Raw genomic sequence first — 25,979 nt, forward strand, 5'->3', positions numbered from 1 at the left:
ACAGACAAATAGATCTCAGTATGTATGTATAGATATACATATATGTATATAGCATACATAGGACAAAAGCTGAGTTCCACCATGTCTCCCTCAGCCAAACACACTTTTCGGAGTCTTGCACGGCATTTCTCCATAAGCAGGTGAAACTGAATTGTAACAGATTGTAAAATGATTTTGACCATTTTTGAATAATTTTTGAGCATGCACACTACAGCAGAATTAGTGATGTAAGGCATAAGAAAAGTTGCAGAGGAAATGCAAATGTCTTAGTGGAGTCATACCAAGAGATAAGGTGAAGCAGAATTTTGTATCATGATTTAACCATCTCAGCTGTGAAGCTGAAGTTAGTCCTCACTGGGCATGGCTTCACATGAAGCTATGTCCCCATAGCAACGCACTACAGCAACATAGTTTGTCGCTGTGGCAACATAGCATAAGCAGGCACAAACCATGACACCAATGCTATGTAGTGATGAGCTACTTCATTATAGTGTGTCGCTACGGTAATGTAATGTCTAAAAATAACCATGCACTGTCAGGACGGGGCAGTAACGGCTGTTATTGCGCTGTCCTTTCTTTAGTACTTTCTTCTGGAAGTACTAAATGATGGTGCAGTAACAACGGTGCCATGGGGGGCACATGTAGATATGCCCGCTGTATCATATTACAGGTGGTGATCGTGTAAGAAATTCCTAATATCCCTAATTCCTAAAATGTGTTGAATTGGTGTGTGAGGCCACATCCAAACTGCTTCTCTCCTGATCTAGATCCACTGATGCAAAAATAAGTGCCTGCCTAATTGTAGGCATCTGGAGTTGTCACCAACAAGGGTAAGTGGGTAGGGGGGTCTGATTTCTTTGAATCTGGGTTCAGGAGAGAATCATTAAAGGCATAGCTGAAGTCTCCCAAACTCATGAGAGGTCTTGGCGCCTGAAAAATTTCTTATGGGTATTTTCAAATGAGAGAAGAGCTTCTCTTCAGGACAGACTTGGGATCTCCCAGTAGGTAAAACAATTTTTTGTAAGAACTTCTTCATTTCACGTTGGGATACAAGTACCAGCCTACAGTGGGAGCTTGTCTTATGGGCGTTTTTTTTTATGGCACTAGTGAAAATACTGAGATTTAACTGACAGTGATTATTCCAAGTTTCATGGAAGCTTGTACTTCATACACATAATGGATATGAAGTGTCAATTTTCTGTGAATTATTCACACAAAAGTAATATCACGAATAGCACCTATTTCTAGTGAATGGAGCTTGTTCATTCTTTTTTTTTTAAGTTATATTATCAGGAAAGTTAGTTATGAAAAACAGTTTGAATTCATAAGACCTTAAGATCTGGGTTCAGTTGAACTTATTTTTATAGTCACATCTTTACCATCAATGTTACCATCAAATGCATTTCATTAGCAATTTATATTATATACATCATTTCCATTTTAAAAAAGCCTTGAAATTGTGCACAATACTTAAAACCCATGACCTGATTATTAACTATACATTTATGTATATGCCACTGTGCATATAAAGCATGTACAGATAACATAGGCAACAACTTGTTTTGGAAAGTGAATATATAGCTATTCCTAGACAAAATCTAAGCAAGACTAATTGACTAATTTAAGACACTGTTTGTTGATGAAAGATGGACAACTCCCATGTGGAGAGTCAATGATTAAACAATGGTTAGCTGGAGGAAGATTTGCTTAAAATGATGCATAAAATGAAGCTGGAAGACCTCAACCACCCATTCCTTCAAAAAATAAAAAGCATCTCTATTACTACAGTAGCAATACCTTGTATAACTTGCCATAATCAAGAAGATCAGGCCTGTGTCTATGGATAAAGGCATTGAGACCAAGGCCATCCTTCCAGCTACAAGTCCACACAAAAAGTAGATTGGCAAGAAAAGAACACATGCAGCAGAAACAGATATCATGCCAAAAGAAAGACATCAAGCCTGTTGTTAATACACGCAAAACAAGTAGTCAGTCAAACACAGCAAGATAAGGATATTAGGATCTTCCTGAACATGTTCTACAGGGCACAGCTCGAGTCGCTGTTTGAAATCTGACCCATTTTCATTTGGGAATTTCTGAGAGGGAAACACTTTCGCTGAGTCTCATTTGTTTGTGTTCTGTTCTTTCACCACATATAAGTAGGGTGATTTTACTAGGAAGGTTCTCTATATTATGGGCCAAGTTCTCAGTAGGCCTTCAAAACTGTTAGCCTTTGTTTATGTCATGCCTAAGTACATTTTCAAACATGGACAGCTGGCCTGAGTACTTCACTGAGTAAGTATGTTCACAGAAGTGTGGCTGATATTTTGCCCTGCTGATTTAGATTTGTATTACTAATTGTATTGGAACTGTGTGGCAAATAATGCGAAGTACAGTGAGGGTATGGATTAGTGTACTTTTTAACCACATCAAGAGGGGAGACAGCTGCCACTTAGGAGAGTGCAGCATTCGTTAAATTGCAATTATTCCAGTTATTTGATCCTGTAGAGAAATAAGTTAGCTAAATCACCCTAACTTTTACCCCAAATTAAGCAAGGTTAAAGCTGGATTACTTTTGTAGTGTAGTAATTGTATTGGTACAGAATCATACAGCTGTAATAATTTTATTATAACAGCTTATATCAGTATCTTTTGCTATCCATATATTTGTTACATCTGTGTATACCCCGAGAGAGACAGGTTAAGGTTCACATTAAAGCTATAGAAGTCACTAAGCCTAAAGAAGATAAAAGGCCAAACACTGTTTCTACTCACCTAAGTAAGAATAGCAGGACTGAGCTCAAAATCAATCCCTTTCATGTGTTGAAAATTTTTAAATGAATACTTTTTAGGTTTAAGTAAAAATAATCAATTGACTGCATTTTTATCATTGTATAACTTTAGAGGCTACAGTCTAACTTTTTAATAATCATAAAACAGAACAAGCTTTTAAAATAATTTTAATTCTTGTTTTAAAAGGCTTTCCCATAACAGCTAAAACCAATTTATCATAAGTAGGAGAAGAAATGGAAAATCTGCCCTGTGATTTAGCAGTCTCTCTCACAAATGAATGTAGTATTGAACAAATTAAGACCATGGTGAACTTTTTACCTGACTGGAATTGGAGGGTATGTCAAGACAGTCTTATTTCGGACCACAGGAAATTGCCCAAAGGAGAAACTTTCAGTATTTCACTTTTTCTTCTAGCATTGTTCTTTTGCCACTACCCTCAGCAAATCTGAGACTTGTGCTTACCTACATTCGCAAGAGCCACCAGTGTCCCAGACCTGATAGCTGAGATCATTACTATTTTTTTCTCTTTCCTTCCTTTTGTACAATTTCAAAACCAGTAAAATCACCAGTTTCCACCACAGTCTGATCAAGCCATCTGGGCCCTCTACATTCTGTTTTCTGATACTATTAAGCTCTCCATGTTTTGAGACCCAGTGATGTTAGGGTACTTGTTTTGTCTGGACTTGTAGGGATATGGGTGAAACTTTGGTAGAAGTAAAATAACAAGCAAGAAATATTGCTTCATAGCTTTTGATTTCTAGGTCTAGTTATTTCCCAAAAGCAATATTTACTCTAAAGAAACTTCCAACATAACCATGGGCCTGATTCTTGACTGTTCTGCAATTTGCACAGTCATTTTCACCGCTGAAAAAAGGGTATAGAACGTTATCATCAATGTGACTGGAAAATGCCAGTTCATTAGAAATTTGATACCTACTTTGCACTGGTGTAAAGGAGTGCACAAGTTGCCTACTTGCAGAGGATCAAGCCAAGCATATGTTATAATAAAAATAATCAATTGACTGCCTTTTTATCATTGTACATCCTTGGAGGCTACAGTATAACTTTTTAATAATCATAATCCTGACGAATGGGTGCATGTATTCATGGGGAGAATGGTTTCCTTTTTTCCTCAAGATCAGTTTTGGCAGGAGGTTGCAAGGCCAGCCAGAGTTAGTAAGTACACCTCAGCTCATCCTTCAGGGAACATGCTAAGCAAACAGGAAGTGAACCAAATCACTGCAGGACAGCATGCTCTGCCACCCAGACTGATGACCTTATTTAGCTTGGAGTAGTCAATAAGATCAGGTCGGTGTCTGTGGATAAGTGCACATAATCCAAGGCCATCTTTCCAGCTTTGCAACAATAGAAAAATAAAATGGAAAAATAAGTTAATACAATCATGACATTTTACAGTTTGCAGTTTGCTCAAGGTTTAGTTGTATGCTCCTCTGGTATATCCAGGTAATAATGTCTCCTCACAGCAGGGCAATTATTAAGCTGTGTATTGACTCTTCTTCAGTCTTTGTATTACTGATCATGCTATTGGCAGACAAGGTTCTTTGAGTGAATATGATATGTTTTATTAGACCAACTGAATTGTTGGAAAAATTGTTCTTTGCAAGCTTTCAGGCACAAACACAAGCCTAAAAGCTTGCAAAGAACAACTTTTTTAACAACTTACTTTGTAAAATAAAAGATATCACATTTACCCAAAGAACCTTGTCTGCCTATGTCCTTAGACCAACACAGCTACAACCAACACCCCCTATCACGTTTTTGGCCTTTATACAGTATATTACTATGCAAAAAAGCTCTGAGATGAACATATTTGATGCCCTGGGACAAAACAGAGTTGTTTGTCTTTCAGTGGCTGTGCATAATCTCCCATTACCTAAACAGTAGTACATGTTCATAATGACAATGGAAGAATTAAGTCTGGATGAATCTTCCAAGAGATCTTATTCAACCAAGGGATTTTTCCAGTGTCAAGATAAAATTATAATATCATAAATATATTTTTCATAAAGGAATGTACAGTCATGATGGAAAACATAATTAATTTATATACGCTGTATATAAGATGGATCTTATCCTGAAATCTGCTCAGCACATCTGCACTTCCTACTGACAACACTACAAGTTTAATAGATTTCATAGACATCAGAGCTGGAAGGGACCTCAGGAGATTATCGAGTCCAGCCCCCTGCCCCAGGGGAAGGAAGTCAGCCAGGGTCAAAGGATCCCAGCAAGATAAATGTCCAAATGTCTCTTAAAGGAGTCCATAATAAGTGCTTGCACCTCTGGCAGCAGCCTGTTCCAGGCCTTGGGGGCTCGGACAGTAAAGAAGTTCTTCCTTATGTCTAGCCCGAAACGATTTTGGAGGAGTTTGTGACCATTGGACCTTGTCATCCCTTGGGGCGCTCTGGTGAACAGATGTTCCCCCAGATCCTGATGCACACCCCTTACGTACTTATAGGCAGCCACCAGGTCACCCCTGAGCCTGCACTTTTCCAGGCTGAAGAGTCCCATAGCTCTCGGCCTCTCATCATAGAGCCTGTTCTCCTGCACTCTGATCATGTGCGTGGCTCTCCTCTGGACTCTCTCAAGCTTCTCCACATCATTTTTAAATTGTGGAGCCCAGAATTGGATGCAGTGCTCCAGCTGCAGCCTCACCAAGGCTGAGTACAGCAGGAGGATGACATCCTGAGAAGTTTCAGATGCTTCGTACACCTCAGAATCAGAACTGACAACACTGACTCTGGAGACGATCCTTACAAATGGATCCATTAAAAATCTGCCTTTTGGGAACCTTTCAGAGCTAATTTACAAGCATACGTTCTGGGCCTGAAAAACAGCTATTGCAGCTGAGATGGTACCAGAAGTCTTCAGACGTTGTGTTAATTACCATGCACAAGCAAGAGACAATTCTTAAATAAAAAATTTGCTAATTGCTAAATTTGCAATTGCTAAAATACTTTCTGTTACTCAAAGTCAAAATCCAATGAACCTAAGAGTTCTGTGACTCTATGAATCCAGTGGCCCTAAGCATCAAACTATGATAAAAACATATTCTCTGTGCAGTAACATACAGTATACGACAATAAAATCCTTTAGGACATAAGCTTAGAAGCAAAAACTGAAGAAAACATATCCGCTGCTTTGAATGCAAATGTAAATCAGGGTTCTGGAGGAATAGGAGGGTTGTTTATTCTCTACAGAGTATGAAAGGCAAAATATGCAAATTTAAATATTAAGGTTTTGATCCTATGGATGGCTGCCCATGTCTGCATGATGGTCTACCGAAATCAGCCGTTATCTATTCCTGCAGGATACACCATATCAAATTCTGATTCATTTAAAGCAACAGAATAAATAAATTAATACATTTTATTTGTTCTAAAATATTTATAAACTGTAGGTCTCTGTATGAATTATATGAAGACCAAGGCAATGGAAACTAAGATGGAATAGCCCTTTAATAAGGAATCTGATCACAACTACATTGCTTTTTGAGCAGAACTAACTCCAGGGTTCATGTGTTGGTGAACCAGGTCATCTGAATAGCCAAGGCCACAACTGATGTGAGGCTGCTAATATAGGCAACGTGCCTGTGACCTGGAAGTCAGAGGCAGATTTTCATTAAATAAACAAAAAAGAGGCTGAGCCATCCCTTCTGTCTCCAGTTCAAGTAATGCTAATGAACTTGATTCCAGTACTGGATTTGTTTGAAGTGTTCTGCTTTTCTTCTGAGTCACATTTTCAGCACTTTGTGGAAGCCATTAACATAATGTCAGACTGTACAAATAAGGGTGATTCACCATAATGGAATAAATGTTGATAGTATTACATACATCAAACTGGAATTTGGCCCCTAAGGCTTTAATAATGACATTCAGAGGCTGCCATTAGAAAGTCAGGAGTGTTCCTAGAATAGAAGCCATTCATCCAATACCATTGTGTGGTCACTTCGGACAAATGCTGATTTTTATACAGTAACCATTGAAAAAAGCTAAGAGCATTTTGCCCCAAACGCCAAGTTATATTAAAAATGCACTTCTGCTAACAAAACTCATACTATGAGGGTGCAGCAGAAGAGGACAAAAGTCTTGGTTCATGGGTAAGGGTCAAATTATGCTTTCACTTACAGCTGTACAAAACTGAGCAAAATCTGACTCAAAGCATGTTTAGTTGATCAAACCCCGTGGGATTTTACCTGAGGTGGAAGTTCTGAATGTTCACATTTCTGTAAGGAGCAGTTTTCCTTTGACACCACAGCAGCAGCCCTTCTTTAGCAGAGGTCTCTAAATGGGACACGGGAGAGAAAACAGGAGACTGAAAAGGAGCCCAGACCATTTCCTAACATTTTAAGTTCACAGCCTAGAATTCATTAATAACTGTCACTTATTCAGGGGGCTGCATGGAATATGTTGGAGGTTTTAATCCATTTCCAAGTAGACAAGTATGCATGTCACAGAACACAATGGCAACAGAACACTTTGCAGCTTCGTTGACAGGCTAAACATGAGGCAAGGGCTGAATGGACCACAAAGGCTGAATGACTTCTGACTCTACAGCTGGTTCTCTTAGGTCCATACTATAACTCATGCACAAAAGTCTAGCACCTTTTGCATATTCAGAACTGATTTAAAGAGAGATATGTGGTTAATAAGGAAGAAAATATACCTATTCAGATGAGATTTGCAAGGAAGTGAAGAGATATAGGTATTTGCATCAGAAGGCAGGAAGTGTAAAAGCTGGCAAGATAAAGGGGAAATGGTAGAAGCAGGGTAGACAGAAGTGAGGGTAAATCCACAAGAGAGCAGGGAGGGGTTTGATGGTGCAGTTGCAGACCCCTTTAATGCCTGCTTCATTCAAAATTTAAAACAAACAAGCTGTCAGGAACAGTGGCATTTCTATTCAGGCAGAGCTGAAGAAGCAACTGACTCCATAGTTCATTATTAGCTACTTGATCCCTGCTAATCTCTTCACTCCATAAGTGTTATGCTAATCAAGCTCTCCTGTCTGCCATCTACTCCTAGTAATGCTTCTCTGCTTACCACCAGCGTGCCCAATCAAGGTGTGCCACTGCCCAGGAACCTGTACTGCGTGGCTTTCTTCCTAGAAGATTTGAACCTGTTAACAAATCAGAGATGGCCAAGATAGGGGCAGGGATGAAGGTAGATCAAACTGCAGTGCTGCAGTCAGAGGCAAGAGGGAGTTGCAAATATGAGGCAAAGAGGTAAGTTGGCAGTCCACATCGTTGAATTGAAAGGGCGGATAAAGGGCAGGACCCCAGAGTACATTACTGCATAAATTCCAGATAGCTTGAAGTCCAGATGGCATCCCAGGAAGGCTGCTGTAACTTAGATAGGACCTTATAAAAATACTGTCTGTGGCCTGTGCCGTGGTAAGGGTGAAATGACTGTGCCCCCAAACACTGATCTAATTGCCAGCAGGGGGTATCTCACTGCATCTTTTTCAGCGAATAATCAGAGGACTTTTGTTCTTAATGCCACCAACTCTACCACACAATTCACTTTACAAATGTGTCACCTTACTTTTCAGTGATGTGTCTAAAATAATGTTTTAAACCAAACCATATCAACTCAGGTTGACATAACGTTGTCCCAACAATTTTAAGAAAGCCAGAGGCATATTCTTACCTTCTACGGAAATATCCTGAATAGCAAAGCGAAGGATGATAGTCCAGATCATACCCAGGGTCATTTTCACATTGCCATCAACAATTTCTAAGGTAAACAAAAAGAAAGCATAGAATTAATTAAATATGGTTTGCTATGTATTGTCTTACTTTAATCATGCTCTAATCATTTGTTACACAGTTAGCAATACAGTTCTTAGTTACAACGAGCTTCTTTTAGTTACTTTTTCAACAGGATCATGCTTCTGTTTCAGTTGTGATAAGCTTGAAAATTACTTATGGTTACAGTGACCTAACACCTTCATAGTAAATGGCTTTTGTTCAGTTAATTGCATCTTTTTAAAGCTTTCACTTTTTGGCCTGACTTTTCTATAGGATGAATCTTTGGCTGAAGGAGAAAGTTTGAATAAAAACAACCTTGCAAAGCAAGTGAAAAAAAAACCCTTCTTTGCATATTTTAAACAACTCCTAAATTACCAAGACGCTTTAAAAAATATTATCCATAGTTCATAGCTGAGGCCAGATTTTCAAAAATGCCTGGCAGTCAGCAGCCCCAGCTAAGAATATTGGAAGCTACTTGTTACTAAGCGTGTTTGAAAACATGCCACAGGATGTAGTTGCACCTTTTAGTTGCCACTTTTGGTTTGACCAAGTTATGAGGGATTTCATTTAAAAAACAACAAGAAGAAGAAAGCACTTGGGTATATGCACTGTTTGGTATATATTTTTCAGGCATATATTAAAAATGTCTTGTTAATAGGCACATGCACTTATATCATTCAAATGGCACCTCTGTAGTTTGAGAATCTAGCTCCAGACATTGCACATATGTTTTAATAATGCAATAATTAATGCTAAAAAGATTACCAGTTTATTATTTTTCCACTTCACCCTTAGGGGTTCCTCCTAATTTTTTCAAGGGTTTTCCTTCCCTGCTCACAGACTTCATGGGACATAAGCATTGCCATCATATTGGCCAGAAAAATGATCAATCTTCTGAAATGCTCCATGAATTATATAGAACTTGAACCTTCTCAGTCAATCAAATATAGCCAAATAATAATTGATTTCTATTTCCATGCCCCCCCAACTTATGCATTTCCTTGAACTCATAATGCAGCATGTCTCTGGTCCGCATAATTACTATAGTCATTTTTTTCAGTTCTCAAAATGTACAGTAGATGAATTGCAGTACTCAGGGGGGCATTGCTGATTGGCTGACAATCAGTACATGGATTTGCATAATCACTGTATAATTATTTTGCAGTAGCAGCTATGCTGCAAGTATAGGAATTTTTTTGCTTTCACTGGCTACAGCAGTTTCTCTCCTCATACTGTTCCTGACGGAATATTCACACTAGTTGCCAGTTTCATCTTTTTGGTCTCTTTAGGTGAAAAAGCCAAACATGTGTGAAGAACAAGGAAAGAATACAAAAAAAATCAGGACAAGGAAGTTGTTAAACTGCTAAAAATGCTAATGTGATATTAAAAAAAAATCTTTTTCTCTTCCTCCACAAGCCACCAGAAATATTGTCCCCAAAGTAATTCTTACATTTGTGTGTACATTTCCCTTCTCTGTTTTGGGAGAACTACAATCCTTATTTTTCAGTTCACTCCAGAACTCACATACACAAAATTGTATCATAAATATTCCAGAGAAAAGAGAAGAATTTGAAAGTTTTCAAATATTAATATGTAGTTTTACAACTATTACTCCCATTTTACAAGAAGAAAGAAAAAGAGAGGGTTTTCAGCAGAACTAAGCTAGATCTCCTGGGTGTTCAGCCTAGGTCTGCTTCTCACTTACACTATAGCTTAGTTACACTATCCAGGATCAGAGAAAGGTACTTAGCCACCTTAGTCTGAAGTCAGATAGAAGAAAGGACAAAGTGGCACCTTAGGATATCTATACATGAGCGCAAAGGCTGCTCTGATGTGCTGGAATACCAACATGTTGGAGCAGATTAACTGAGTCTGCTGGAGCATAGTATTTGCAAGCATATCAGCGTTCCCGCGCTTAAAAATGGCAGTGGGGGTACTTAAACTGAAGCTCGCTGCCATTTTTAAGTTCAGGGACACTGATACAGGAGACAGAGCGGAGCTTTAATTAGACTGGCTCTCAGAGCCAGTCTAATTAAAGTGCTGTACACCCCACCCTCAGAGCATGTGTAAAAGTATCCTTATAGATTAACATAATAGCCTAAGGGGATTCGTCATCTTCAACCTTCAAGCTCTATATATGCAACAAAACAATGCAGGAGAACTTCAGAAATACTAAGAAACCATCTTCTTCACCTAACCTACTCCAAAAGGGATTAACATAAACAAGACATACTTACCTAAGCTACTAAACTAAGAGATATTAACCTGGAAACACATGCAGCTACTATGCTGCAGACTCAAATGTACTACTAAAAATACACACGAGACAGCCATCCAAGTGGAAGCAGTTATTACAACAGTAGACCTCTCACAGACAGTGCACCAGCAACATAGGAAGGAATCAAGGCAGCAGTACCAAAAAGACCAGCAACATAAACTGGTCACAGCACCCTCTATCCCATTCTGAAATATCTGTATTCTTTAAAGGCCTGAGCTTCTTTCCAGAGAAGCAACCTGAGGAGATACTAATATGTGGAGAATTAAAAGAATTCTTCTGCAGACCTTGCCTGAAGGAATACTTCCACACCCAGGATAGAAACACCTCCAGGCTCTGACAACCTTCCTGCCACAACTGAGAAAAAAAGCAATAATTAAACATCAGACTGGACATCTCCCAGAGGATGTAACCACACAGTGAACTAATTTATTGGCTGCTTCAGGAAGAAAGGTAACAGCCAAATTCTCAGCAAAAGCCAGGATCCCAACAAACTCTCTTCCTCAGACAAAAAAGCCATAGACTCCCTAACATCCAGAAGTGAAATAGTAATCAAACCAGAGGATAAAGGTGAAGCTATAGTCATCCTCAACTGTCAAGATTATAGCAAGACATACAAAAAACTAGAACTCTTGATTCCAAAATGATACCTTTTATTTGACCAACTGGAAAATGGCAAGAAAATTGTCCTTTTCTGCAAGCTTTTGAGATCAAAGTCCATTTGTCAGGCTCTGGGAAAAGTGTAGATGGTGCAAGATGGTAAAAAGTCCCCATAGGTAGGAAACAAACTTAATTTTTGCACAGAGGGAGCAGGAGTACACCCCTGAAGATTATATCAATGGACCCAAAATACAACTATCTGACACCAAATACTATAAAGGGAAGAACTCCACATAAGTATTCACTCTACCACTGGTGCCATGCTACCAATGGATCTGCGGACCTTGGTTGGAGTTGCTATCTATCTAGAGGAATTCCCTCCCCATGGTGCAGACCGCCCTCTCACAACATCCTACCAGGCACAGAAAGGGGTCATATTCACTCAGGGTAGGATTTCTGTGCCTCCAGATCTGGCCAGACTGACAGTTCTTCACAAAAGCCAAGACTTGCTGTTGGCAGGCCACCCATACATGAAAAAGACCTACCAATTGCTTGTCCACTACTTCTGTTGGCCATGCCTGCATGAGACAGTCCAAGATTTCATCCACTCCTGTGACCTTTGTGCCTGCACTAAAAAACTCACATAAAAAACTTGTGGCTCCTCCATCCTCCTGTTTTCCCCTCTCCCTTAACCCTGCGGAGTCCTATTTCACTGGACTTTACTGTAGAGATACCTGAATCCAATGGGTATTATATGATCCTGATAGTGATAGATCAGTTAACCAAAATGTCTCACTTTATCCCATGCACAGGTCTGCCCTGGCCAAAGACACTGCCCAATTATGGCTACATCATGTGGTCTTCACCTTCATGGTTTCCCAGACTGCACAACATCCAATTATGAGCTCCAGTTCATTTCCCGAGTTTCGTTTGTAAGGCTTTGCACTTGCTCAGAGTCTATGCCCAGCTCTCATCCATATATGACCCACAAGCAGTCAAGCTGAGAGAACAAATCAGATTCTGGAACAGTAGCTTCAGTGTTACCTCAGTTTCCAGCAGAACAAAAGAGCCGTCCTGCTAGCACTTGTAGAGTTTGCCTACAAAAACCCCACTCATGCCTTGACTGAATAAAGCCCATTCTTTGCTAATTATGGATTCCACCCTAGCTACACCCTACCCTACTTGTCACTCTGGATAAAGCTGTGGCCAAAGACTGGGTACAACATGGGCAAGAGGTCGAAAATTAAAAGTCCATCTAGAAAAGACAAAAGACGCGTACAAAGAACACACAGATCAGCAGGGCCTGCTTAGTCAGTAGGACAAAAGGTATGGCTGTCAACCAAATACTTCGACACCTGATGGCCCTTGCAGTATCTGGATCACAGGTACATCAGTACCTTTTGTATTACCCAACAAATTAAGCTGGTCACAAATGAATTGCAACTCCCACCAACACTCACAATCCATCTGGTATTTCAGCTGTCCCTGTTCAAGCCCTACATGGAAAGCTCACTCCTTCGTTACTCTCAGCTTCCTCTAGCATCCATAATGGTTCAAGGACAAGAAGATTACTTACTTCAAGAGATTCTAGACTCAAGACAAAGGTGAGGAAAATTATGCTGTATTATTACTAGACTGTGAGGGTTACAGGCCAGACAAATGCACGTGGGAGCCTGAGGAAGCCTGCAGAAAACATGCTGCTGATCTGGTAAAAAATTTTCATGAGGACCACCCAGAAAAGCCTGGGCCAGGGTTCCCTAGGTCAGGGATGATAAAAATATGGCCCACAGGCCAGATCCAGCCCCCAGAAGGACTTTGTCTAGCCTGTGGTGGGTCCCTCAGTCCCACCTGGTGCAGGCACCATCTGGCCGGTGACATGTTCTACAGCCCCCAGGCATGCAGCGGGCCTGGAGCATGTCCACAGCTGGACTCCATTTTCTGGCATCCCCTGTGGCAGTGGCTCCTTTTAGCTGCTGCCACCATCAAACCCATTCCCATGTGGGCAGGCCCCAATTCCTGGGCTGAGTGCAGACCCCGGCCCCAGTCCAAGCAAGGGTTGGGGTCCCTGCAGCATCTGCTCCAGACCTGCCTGCCCCAGTCACAATAAATGGTGGTGGCAGATCTGGTGTGGGAGTCCAGGTCCCACTTTTTCCTGCCACCATTGCCCATCATGGCAGGTCTGCAGTGAGTGCTACAGAGACCCCAACCCCCATGTGTGGGGTGGGCCAGGGCCAGGGCGGGAGTCAGGGCTGTGGACTTAGCTCAGGGCTTGGGCCCTGCCCACTCCAGTCTCCATCCCACATAGGGAAGCTTGGTGAACTGTTGTGGGGGGAGGTGGGGGGAAATGTGCTAACCTGGCCCATGACAGTTACACAAACCTCCCTATGTGGCTCATGGGCCCAAGTAATTACCCCCACTATGGTGTTGCAGGAGCAGGGGAGTCAGGGAAGTAATGTCAGGTCATGACCTTGAACCTAGGGCCTCAGCCTGCCTGGTATGACCACTTATCCCAGTCTGTCATGACCATAGTGGAGCATGAGCTTGGAGGGAGGTGGTCAGAACCCAATATCCAGCTCACTCCCTGCAACCAGAGTGGCCAGCCAGGATCAGTGGACCCTTTACCCCCTACTACTAAAACCCGGAAGAGGAACTGTCTTGTACTGAGGCTCCAACAAGGCTCCATCTTGTACTGAGGCTGCCTCACTTAGCTACCCAACCTGGCTTGCCCACAGATCCTGAGTTTGGCCTGACCCTTTGGCTCCCTAATCTGACTCTGGTTTGATCTCCCATATAACCAGATACCTGACCTGGCCAGCCTCCTGACCCCATTCTCTGCCCAATCCTCTGATTCAGTTCCCCAAATGGATCTTCTGGCTTCTAGGCTCCCCTACACTCAGACTCTATACACCCCTCTTGGTTGCTGCTTTTGATCCCCAGACCTGGCCACCCACAACCCAGCATGACACTGTGCTTGCTTTCCTCCTCAGAACTGATGAAAAATGTCTTGCATTCAAAAACTTCTCTACCTTTATCCCAAACATGCCGCAGGTCCAATAAAAGATATCAAACAAAAAAAATCCTTGCCTCTTTTATAGACTAACAAATTCAGATAGGCATAAGCTTTCATAAACAACAAATTACTTCATCAGACACTATGAATGGACCTTCAGGGAGCAGCATTGTAAACAGAAAGCAGCTATTTGAATTTGGACCATTCTGAACACAATCCAGTTTGTGGATGATGTCTTGTGTTCAAGGTGTTTTTTTAAAGTTTGACCCATTATCTTAAAAAACAAAATTTTAAAAAACACTTTGCCCTGTTAAAAGGAATAGCCAACAATTTCAAAAATAGATAATTAAAGTTGGGGTCTAAACTCAATCATCCTGATTTTTGAAATACAAACTTCCCCAACAACTCACACTGAAACCCAGGAGGGCTGGGGACTGCCTTAAGTGACTGCATACAAATTCAGAAGCTTAACACCAGTGAACTAGTCCCAGATGTTGAAAAGCACTTAGGTGGAATTGAGGTGTATAAATCCAAGTAAGCCGTGCAGAAAATCCATCTCATCAATTAGGTAAGTAAGATTCTTTCAGTGCCTACATTTTCACCAGGAACATTATTTAGACTCCTACAGTTCTGACACTGCATGTACCCAAAACAGTCACCATCTTGGGAGAGATGAACCTACTAATATCTGTTTCACACTTAACCGGATTTGGGATTCACAGACTGGACACCCCTTGCACTTAAGTGATCACAGGCAGTCATGTCAGCAGGCCCACATAAACAGATAGCCCACATAAACAGTGTTGCATTCAGTGCAAAGTATAGCAATCATAGCCACTTTCATTCAGAAATATATCTGGAGGAAGAGGTGGCAGTCATGGTGCCATTGCTACCACCAATATATTGGGAAGTAGGTCACTCCCAAAAATGGAAGACCTTGGTTTTAGGCTCTTTGGAGCCTTAGGAGTTCAAAGTCACACCTTCCACCTCCCAGGAGAGGGTCTTAACTATCAAGCTATGCTGAGGCAGGGGGTGCTGTCCATTCTTCCTGTTGAGGTTGAGCCACAGGGCAGCAAAGAATACAAGGTATCTGGGACCAAACATCTAGGATATCCCATCAAGGATATGCTAGGTACTAAGTAGGCACAGTTCACCATATTTACAAGATGGCAATAAAACACAATCACAAAGCAATTACCTCAATACATTTCCTGTATAAATGATTGCTCTCTAAGTATTCAATAAATGAACATGAAGTGCTGGATGAAGTACAGTCTAGAATCTGATTTCTAAAGGAACTATCATTTTTAACAGCATGTTGAAAGATAGGAAGGCACTGAAAGAAGCAAATATTCTCTTAATCTTCAGGGGAAAGGAATGAGCAGCAGCTAAGGCATTTTAGGCCTTTTGACTGGCATGCCACAAATTAAGACCCATGCCCTCTCTAAGTGCTACTCCAATCCCCTTCACCTGCCTGATCTGCTGCACTGCTTTCTGCTCCCTGTCCTTCTGCAGTAGTGCTGCCTGTCCCCTCCCGCCTGCTGCATGCCACTCACAGAAGTTACCTGTGCCACTTGGCGGTTGGTTCCCCCTGTTCTATAGTCCACAGTCCCAGCCAAACCCCAACATTTCCATGTGCCTGTAAAGTTTCTGCTTCTTGTCCTCCCCCTACTGCAGAGAAGCCATCGACATTCAGATGTTTTGGGCGCCTTCTATGTCCAAGGGACATACTCCCAAGGGAAGTGGTGCCTTCTACTTCCAAGGGAAGTGGTGCTGGCTCCTACCTTGGGGGTCTTTAAGAGGAGGCTTGACGATTACCTAGCTGGGGTCATATGGGCCCAGTATTCTCTCCTGCCCAGGGTAGGGGGTCGGACTTGAGGATCTACTTAGGTCCCTTCCAACCCTACATCTATGAGTCAAAGAAGAACCAGCACAACCTGGTCCCAAGTCCCTGTATCAAATTTGTTTGAGAAATGTAGGGCCTGGCAACCAAGGCCAGCTGGCAAGTCCTTCCACGTACCTTCTGCACCAATTGACACAAGTTTCACTCCTTTGCTGGCGATAAAATCCAGGGCTTTGTTGACATTAGCTATTTTATGGAAGCGCATCTTTCCTCTGTCTGGCTTTGGTAGTCTTTCTCCTGTAGGAAAACAAATGTGATGTTATTGTTACAGGCACCTAGCTACATGCACACAAGTGAATAGAAAAATTTAGAATGTATGTGCACTATATGATGTCTAAGAGCTAACAGCTATCCTGCAGGTATTTTTCTGAAATAATGTCAAGTGCCTTTGAACAAAACCCCAAAGAGCAAATTCAAATGAAGAAGTGACAGGCTTTGATCTCTTTAGTACAGCAGTAAAACCTCACAAACATTTTTACATTTGCCCCAAATACCTTAAAAACATATGAATACATTTACTTTCCAAATTTCATTTTCCTGCTAATAGCTGTTTTAGAGTAGTTGAATATTAAAAAAGGAAGGGCAGAAGCCCTTCTGCACAGTGTATCACCCTTTCCTGCCTGATTACAAGGTGAGTCTGAATTATATAAATCAGACAGCCATATTAACCTGTCTAAGTAAAATCTCAGCCAACCTGACAATTTCTGAAGTGAAGAAGATTGAGAGATACACTAGACGGAAGAAGAGTACACTGGGGAACAGACAGAATCCAAGTATCTGTACAGTTAAGCATATCCAAGTCCCACAGACCTTGCAATGCTGCAGCAGGCATCACTGCCACCTTCAGACCTAACCCAGCTGGAAAACTAACTAATTTCAGGGCCATGCTGCCACCACCTGGTATCCAAGGTTGCACAATCTTGACTTTTCCAATGGTCAAGAATGTAATTATATGTGAATACATACCAAAATTGTCTTCTCGAAAAATATCTTAGAAATGCTCTTTTTACCATGCTCCCTCCCTTTCCCCTCTATCATCAACTAGGTCACCTTCTCCCCATGTCCCATAGCTTCCCCAGTTTATTACAGACCCCTTTGGCAGCTGCACCTTTTAAATGGAAAGGGGAAAGGATGAATTAGCTAGTTAAACATAAGTCAAAGGGAGATGTTGGATGATGAACACTTAAAATTAGGGCACTTATTTTTGGTCCCTAAATATGAACTTAGAATCCTGATGTTAAGTATCCACAAGAAAAAACTGGGGGAGAGAACCCCATAAAGAAATTTATTAAGGAAATCAGTGTGAGGTGGACAAATTATCCATTTCTTCTACCTTTTAACAGTAGCGGGAAACTAAGGCTTTTATTTTCAGCATCAGAGCAGCTGCAGCAATCAATTCACTCAGGATGCTCAATAAATGAAGCTCAGAGCTCATTCATTTGGCAGTGAGCTGGTAAGAATTACGTATTGAAGTGCAGATTTGTTGGTCTCAGCTGCTTGACAACAGAATTTCTCCTGACTAACCTATATGGGATTTATTTCCGCCATATAATATGTACGCTGAGGAGTTCTAGATTAAAATGCTGGGAGCATTAAAAGTTTTTATTTGAAACGAACCTGAGATGACCTCCAAGAGGAGCATCAATTTAAGGCCATTCCTGAAGTCCTCTTCAATGTTCTCGATCTGCGTGCCTGCTTTCCTGAGGTGGGAATTGCACCAGGCTGTGAATGTCTGCAATAGCAATTAAAAACACACTTGTCACTGTGGCATCTTTCAAAACAACTGCTAAAATATCTGAGGAAATACTGCATCTGAGCTTGTCAAGACTGTGAAGGAGAAAGAGTTATTCAATTCCCATTAATTTTAAGTATTCAGGCTGGCTTGAAATTCTCATCCTACACATTCATGATGCACTTCGAAGATAAAACAGTCCCTCTGCTCTATGAGAGACAAGTATTTTCCTGAATTATGCTTTCTTCAAAAGATGCTCTATGTGTGTAGGCACAATGTGTTTTACAGCCACTACTGTACTTAAGGACATAATCATCAAACAGGCCTGCTCATGCATTGTCAGGCTAAGAAAGGGTGTGTGTGTGTGTGTGTGTGTGTGTGTGTGTGTGTGTAAAAAAACCTCCAACTATGGATTGTCAGTGCCACTGCAGGCTGTCATCTGTGTGTGGACTACTGACTTCATAGGTAAGGACATGTGCTTCTCACCTCTTTTATTCATGAATCACAGAATTATGGTCATGGGCATTTATCGGATAGAAGTGAGGAAAGGAGGAAAAGAAAACCTCTCTCCACTTGCTGAAATCGGAGCACCAATGAGGTAATCCTTGTACTTACAAATAAAGATGAAGAGAAACAAAATGCCATCGTAAGCAAGGGCACTTAAGAAAAGAGTACATCCCAGTTGCTCTGTCTGTTTATGATGATCTCTGCATAGAGACTTCAGAATAATTTCCATATTTTAATAGGGCCTGATTCATCATAGATTTTGTTAAAATGTAGATTCTTCCTTATATTAACTTCCAAACACTGACCATATCTAAGTTTTCAGAATCAAAATTATCATGAAAGACAACATGATGAGCACATTTCTCCCTGTAAAAGCATTGGGCATAATTCTCCTCTCACTTACAAGGGTATAAAACAGAATCTTAGTCCAATCTTAGTCCAACCTTAGTCAATAGTTATGCACCAGTCTAAAACTTGTGTAAATAAATTTTAAAACATTGTAAATGTTTGGTACAGTGATTCTTAATCAGGGTGCCATGGGGTGCTATGCAATGTTAGCACTGTGAAGTGTGAAAACTTGACTTACAGGGATTTCAAATAGGAATCTATACTATCAAAAACATCCTGATCTGTTGTGGTCTTTCTGAGCTCTTTGCAACAGAATTGCTGTTTTATTCTTCTGCAGTCAAAAAGTGAGTGAAAGTTAAGATCTGGCATTTTCCAAAGAGTGCCCTGAGTTCAACAAGGAGTTCCTTAAGTCTAAAAAGGTTGAGAACCACCAGTGTAGTAGCTTAAAACGACCATATTCCAGAAGAGATTATTTTTCTGTCTTCTAATTCATTTATCAGTCTCTCTGGTGATTTTATACAAGTGTGCATGTGTGTACTATAGCTCTTTTTCATAAAAATGTGTTTTAAAATATTTCTGGGGAAAAAAATCAAGAACCTCTCTAACATAAGAAACATACTTTTGCTTCAAGTTTAAATAACCTGATGATATTTGTCTTGAATTCCATTTGCATGTAGAGTTTTATAAAGCTTTTCTACTTTCCTGCTAATATATGTGTCTTTTATTTGAAGAAATAAATTGACACACTCTAGTACTAAAAACGCCCTCAAGCTAGACGTTAGCAATCTCCTGGCTTTGAGCCACACTACTGAACCTGCCTTCAAGCAGTCTGAGAGTGTCTGAGTATGTCTGAGATACAGAGATCATATTCAGCTTTTATCAGCTTCCAAATTATTTGGAACCAGTAGTTGAATGTTCCTGCCTTCCTCTCTGACTTGTTAGGTTGATCCTTCCCTTCCCTTCTCCTCTGCTTCTTCAGACTAACAGTTTTTTTCCTTCTTCCTGTTAGACGAGAGAGACAGATGGAGAAGATAGGTCCTGAAACATAGGAGAGCTCAGCAGTTGAATGAGTAAAGGAGAAAGACCAGCTTCAGACACTGATAAAGCCACATGTAATAGTCTGCAAAATGTGTAGAGCTGCTAAAATAAATATGGGCAGCCACACATTCAGAACACTTTGGCTGGAGCACAGCAAAAGCATGCTATGGTCTCTGCTGCACTCTCCAGCCAAAGGACAATCAGGGGCTGCTCCACAGTTCCCCCCATGCCCAGGAGAGCTTATCAACAGGCCAGACAGGCTCACAGACAGACTTGTGAGCCTGGGGCCCGGGCAAACCAGAAGCCCAGGTGGTCTCAGGTTCCCTGGGAGCCTTTTAAATATCTTGGAGCTTTAGGTTAGGGACAGAAACTACACATAAACCAGTATAAGTGATAGGAAACTGGTTCAAATCTGGAACACAAGTTCAGTGCACATAAACTGATTTCAAAATGGCAGAAACTGGCTTAAGATAAACCTGGATGGAGGTAGTATCATACTTAACTGATTTAGGTTAAATTGGTTTATTGAACTTCTTTCTCATATTCCCTCCAGATTCAAGTTAACTCACAGTCCCCCAGCATCCCAGGATGGTTTGTAGGGCTGTGCGAAGCTTCAGTAGCCGAATCAATTTGGAGGAGATTTGGCCCAATTCGGCAGCCGAATCTCCAAATCCAAATCGAATCGGGAGATCCGTTAAAAGGTCCAAATTGAATCGGAAGCCTCCAAATCAATTCGGAGAGATTCGGAGATTCAGAAGGCTTGCAGCAAGCAGAAACTGAGAAGTGGGGGGGTGATCTTCCATAAATGGAAAAGGCTGAGGTGGGGGGAAAGACTGCTCTGATATTGACATCTGGCCAGTGACTGTGATCTTTCTCTGAGTTCCCTTCCAATCATAGCGCTCTGGGGAAGGGACGTAGAAACATCGTATGAAGCTGTGTCTGAAGCGATCTGTGCCTTTTGTGAGCTGTCTCTCTCTTCGAGCAGCAGCGTCTGAAAGGCTCTGGCTCACTAGCTAGTCTCTCTTCTTGTAAGTTATATCCAATCCTTTCCTACTTTCCCTTGCCTACAGTCCCTATTGTTATCCCTATCCATCCCTTTCAACTTATTTTCCCCCTGAAACCCTCTTATTTGTTCATGTTAGCCTGTCTTGATTCTTTCCCCCCCACAAAAAGAAATCTGTGTTTTCCCTGACAGTGTGTTATCACTATGCAGGAAAGCACAACATATATTACATACACACACAGATTCTGCAGCACACCAAACATTATGAAGTGTGCTGGAAAGGAAGGTGCCAGGTCTTCTGGCTGCGGAGGGAGAGGGGGAGGAGAGAAAGATGCAAGTTCCCCCTGTCCCAAACACAGATTTCATAGACATTAGGGCTAGAAGGGGCCTTGGAAGATCATCGAGTGCAGCTGATGGACCCTCTTTCCTGGTAGTCATGAGTCTTCTGTTGCTAGTGGGAGCACGGAGGTGGTTGCAGTGCCTGCACCTGCAACACCACCACTAACACCACTGACCAGCAGCAGCATAACATTCTCCACCCCAATTTCATCTCCCAGCATGAGACTTCCAGTGCCAGAGGAGGTGCAGGATATGGAAGCAGAGGAGCTGAGCACCACAGTGAATCAAATTCTGGAGAAGGAGGAGGAATCTGAGTATCTGCTCCACGCCCCTCAAAGTTCCCCTAGAGGCAGGTCTCCTTCTCTGGAAGGCACTTCAAAGGAGTGTGTGGGGGCAGGTGGCTCAGGTCCTCCTCCTGTTGTGCCTCTGCCTGGTGAGGAGGGGGATAAGGCAGGATCCCCACCCTCAACCCAGAATCAGGTGGGTAGTGTAGTGTGGGATCATTCTGAGGTGGCAGATGATCCCAGATATGCTACTTGCCAGCACTGCTGAAAACAGATCAGTCGTGGCAAGGAGTTGAAACACTTCACCACCATAGCGATGCTGCTGCATCTCAGGAGGTAGCACCCCCTTACCCTTGTTCTTCTTCAGCCTCGCACCAGTGAGAGCATGCCAAAAAAGTAGTCCTCCTCTCCCTCCAAAGCCCCCCATCCCCAAGAAGCAGAGGCAGGCCACCCTGCCTCTGTATGAGGCATGTAGGGAGTACTTGAGGGAGGATCTGTTCAAGCCAGGGCTGCAGGTAGCCTTGCACTTCACCTCAGAAATCTGGAGCAGCCGGGGTGGAGATCACATCTACCTGTCTCTCACAGGGCACTAGTGCAATTAGTCAGGGTGTCAGTGGGCTCTCCTTCAAGTGGAGGTGATGGATGAGTCCCACATGTCAAGGGAGATCATGGTGGCCATGAACCACATAGTGCAGGGGTTGCTCATTGAGCAGGGTGAGCCCACGGGTTCATGGTCACCAACAATGGGGACAATATGGTCAAGGCAGTGCGTGATACCAACTTTGTTGGCATCCACTGTGTGGCTTACAAGTTTCACCTCGTAGTCAGGGATCCCTTGGTGGGGGACAGGGCTCCCAGTGATGGTGCCATCACTACCAACCAGCTCATTTCAAAATACAGGAAGGTGGAAGGCTACTTCTACCAGAGCATCAAGTGGTGCATGATGCTGCAGGACAAACAGGTAGAGCTGAGCATCCCACAAAATAGAATCATGCAGGATGTGGACACTTGTTGGAACTCCACAAACCTGATGCTCGAGAGGCTGGTTGAACAACTGAAGGCCATCCATGTGATGGCTTTGCTCAGGGAGATTGGAATCAACGGCCCCCTTAACACAACTGAGTGGGGTACCATCTCTCAGATCTTGGTGGTCCTCAGGCGACCAAGACCTTCAGCACTGGTGATGCCCTCCTTAGCCAGGTGATCCCTGCAGTGAAGGAGATTGAGAATTAAATGGAGAAGTTCCAGGGGATCAGTGTTCCTAGCTGAAGCAAGCTGCTTTCATCAGAGGTGCAGATGCTGGTGAGGCAGCTGAAGGAGGGCATCAAAAAATGGTTGGTTTCATTATGGTCCAGTACAGTCCATGTGCTGGCAGACATGTGTGACCTGAGTGTGAAGGGGAGTGTCTGCAGCAGCAAAACCCTCCATCACTGGACAGAGGTGCTGGTGAACAGAGTCAAAGAGGCAGAAGGGCAGAAGCACGGGGATGTGGAAGATGGGTATCCACTTTCCCATGCCAGCACTCCAACCACAAGCCAATCTCCTCCACCACAGCCACTGCCAATGAGGACCAAGGGCATGGCTTCAACGTTGGGGTCCAGAGGCACCAGACCCCACTATATGGCAGGTAGCATGGAGGCCTTGGTGGCTACCTATCTCACCAAGGACATGCAGCCGCTGCTGCGTGACTCCTTGGCCTATTGGGCAACCCACAGCGAGGTGTGGCAGGATCTGGCCATGGTTGACCGGGAACACCTGTCCTGTCCACCGACCAGAGTTCTAAGTGACAGGTGTCGCAGGGCTCTCAGGCGCTCTGCGACTGAGGGTGGAATTGGCTCAGAAGAGACCTCTGGTGGCGGGAAGGGGGAAGCATAACTGCCCGTCCCCAAGACTGTGCAAGTGCGGGTTGCCTTAGTAACCAGGGAAGCCTAGAGCCAGGAAGGGGCGGGGCTTGGTCCTTCTTAAGCCCAGGCAGAAGGCCAGGAGGGCAGTCCCCTTCCGGCAGCCGCAGGAGCAGGAGCGGGAGCTCTGCGGGAGAGCTGAGCAGACTGGGTCGAGGGCCGCAGCCCGGGTGCTCTGACCGACTGCAACGATGCGGGGAAGAGAAAATCTTATGGGAGGTAGGAACTAAGAGCCAGCATGGCATGCAGTTTCTGTGATGAGCCAGGAGGCTCCTTGTTGTTTTGCCACAGCCATTTGTCTCGTGATCTAGTTATCAGCCGTTTGGCTTATGATTTGGTTATTGTTATACCGGAGGACCGGGTGAAGCTGTAGGGGTGTGAGGAGGCCTCACGGGAGTGCCCCAACAGTGTGGGGGGGTTCCTGTTGCCCAGCAGGCACAGCGAGTGGTGCCAGAGAAGGCACAGTTCTTTCTTTTGTTGTTCATTGAGGGGGCGTGTTGGCCCAGCCTGGAACCCAGGGGGCAGTGTAGTACCCTGACTAGGGGGCAGCGAGGAGCCCCGGAACTGAGGGGGCAGTAAAGAGCCCCGGAGCTAGGGGGCGGTGGAGAAACCCTGACAAGGGGGCAGTGAAGAGCCCCGGCGAGGGGGCGGTGAGGAACCAACAGTGTGGGGGGCAGTAAGGGGCCCCAAGAGTGAGAGTGGCACTGAGGAGCCCAAAAGGCAAGGAAGGGCTGGGACCCAATACCATGTTTCGGAGGAAGACTACGTCAGCAACAACTGCGAGGCTTGGGCTGTGGTGCAGGGGATGAAAGGAACCGCAGACAGCGCCCCCTGTCAGCGGGGCATATAAAAATGGGCAGCTTCCCATTAGGTTACACCATTCCTTAATTATGAACAAGACCAAGATGTGGCAGGCAAGAATAGGCGGGCGGTGGGCCCATTGCAGGAGGTCGGAGCCGCACGCCCGGAGAGGCTCCAGAAATGAGACTTCTGTTACACAGGGTATTCAGCATTGCTGGAGATGTTGTGACACCCCACCACACCTCCTTGGATCCTGGTTTGGTGGAGCAACTGACATTCCTGAAGGTGAATCTCCTGCTGCTGGGGTTCCCCAAGCTCCACCTGCAAATGAAGTGAATGCCACCTTCCTCACTCTGCACCTATTTGCTTTATTTATTTGTTTTCAGAAACTTGAGGTGCACTTTCACAGAAACCCCTGCACCACTCTGCCTGAAACCTGGCAGGCCTCATGCCCACATGAGGGGCTACCATCCCTGCTGCATTCATCCTGCTCTGCCTTAACACACACAAGTGATACAAGTTTTGCTTTCAACAGTTTGAGGTACACTTTCACAGAAACCCCTATACCTATGTTCTTGAAACTTGGCAGGCTTAATGCCCTCAGAAGGGGCTACCATCCCTGCTGTTTTCATCCAAATCCACAGACAAATGACAAAGTTGTAGGTATTTTGTGATTCCCCATTATAGTTTATGAACAAATCTCTGAATCAGCGCTGAATCTCCTAATCCAAACTGGCCATATCGAATCAGGACAGTGCCTCAAATCACCAAGTCAAATCACTGTCCCTTTGAATTGGCCAAATCCAAATCCGAAGTGAATACTGGCTGCTTTGCACAGGCCTAATGGTTTGCACCTCCCCTCACAAACCCTCCTCACAGGGTCAGCAGGCTAGCCTTGGCGCAAGCTGTCTGCTCCAGACAACCAAAGAGGCATGCTCTAGCAACCCCCAGCTTCTGACCTGAGCCACTGCAGGCATGTGGCTGCATTTCCGGAATCAAAAGTGGATGCCTGTTCACTTGCTTATTGGTTCAATCTACTCATTTTAGACTAACCTGAGAAGATTGAATCGATTCAGCCTTGGGCTTTCTGACTGTCTGTACTTAACCTTAATTGCCTACTGATGTTCCAGCACCAGCATCCCTTTAAAGCTTCTGAGCTGCAGGCAGCTCTATCCTCCCAGCAATAAGGGCGATGGGGTTCCCTACAAGCCTCTGGTGGTGGCAGGGATTGATCAAGTTTGGGGCTCCTTCCCTCCCATTGGCCTCTGTTGCCACTGCATGAATGGAGGTAAGGGTGAGAGGGCTCCCTGCAAGCAGCAACAAGAGCTGATGGAGGAATACCCCATCAGCTTCTGCTTTGCTTTCACTTGCAGGGAGCCCCTGCATCCTTTAAAGGTTTTGGCATGCCTGGAGCCTGGACTCCCATTGCAGGTTTGCTGGGACCTTTATTTGGCCTGGGAGCTGGATCATGGCTGACTGGAGATCTGGCTCCTGAAGTGCACACTGGGGCCTTTACTGATCATTGATGTGGCAGCCCTGAAAGCTCACCCTGGGGCAGGCTGCTTCTCTCACTCCCTCTCTCCCCTTGGCAAAGCAAAAGCACTGGGGGATCATAGTAATCTTTCTACAACCCCCTCCCTGGCCAGATGTTAAATTTGTCTTGCCAACAAAGAAGCCA

At 43.5% G+C, this 25,979-nt stretch overlaps 1 protein-coding gene across 7 annotated transcripts in view; it reads right to left on the minus strand.

The window, feature by feature from the left end:
- The window catches only part of ACTN2 (actinin alpha 2), a 123,459-nt gene that overhangs the window by 39,005 nt on the left and 58,475 nt on the right, over positions 1-25,979 (minus strand). For all 7 annotated transcript variants that reach the window (XM_019549815.1, XM_019549820.1, XM_019549819.1 and 4 more), the window contains 5 exons: positions 17,966-18,080; positions 16,466-16,585; positions 8,460-8,546; positions 7,010-7,097; positions 4,070-4,148 (listed from right to left, as the gene is read on the minus strand). In XM_019549815.1, coding sequence (XP_019405360.1) covers positions 4,070-4,148; positions 7,010-7,097; positions 8,460-8,546; positions 16,466-16,585; positions 17,966-18,080 — 489 coding nt within the window. The remainder of the gene's footprint in view (positions 1-4,069; positions 4,149-7,009; positions 7,098-8,459; positions 8,547-16,465; positions 16,586-17,965; positions 18,081-25,979) is intronic.

This window comes from Crocodylus porosus, unplaced genomic scaffold, assembly GCF_001723895.1.
Source record: "Crocodylus porosus isolate Cpor-Errol unplaced genomic scaffold, CroPor_comp1, whole genome shotgun sequence".
NCBI lineage: Eukaryota > Metazoa > Chordata > Crocodylia > Crocodylidae > Crocodylus > Crocodylus porosus.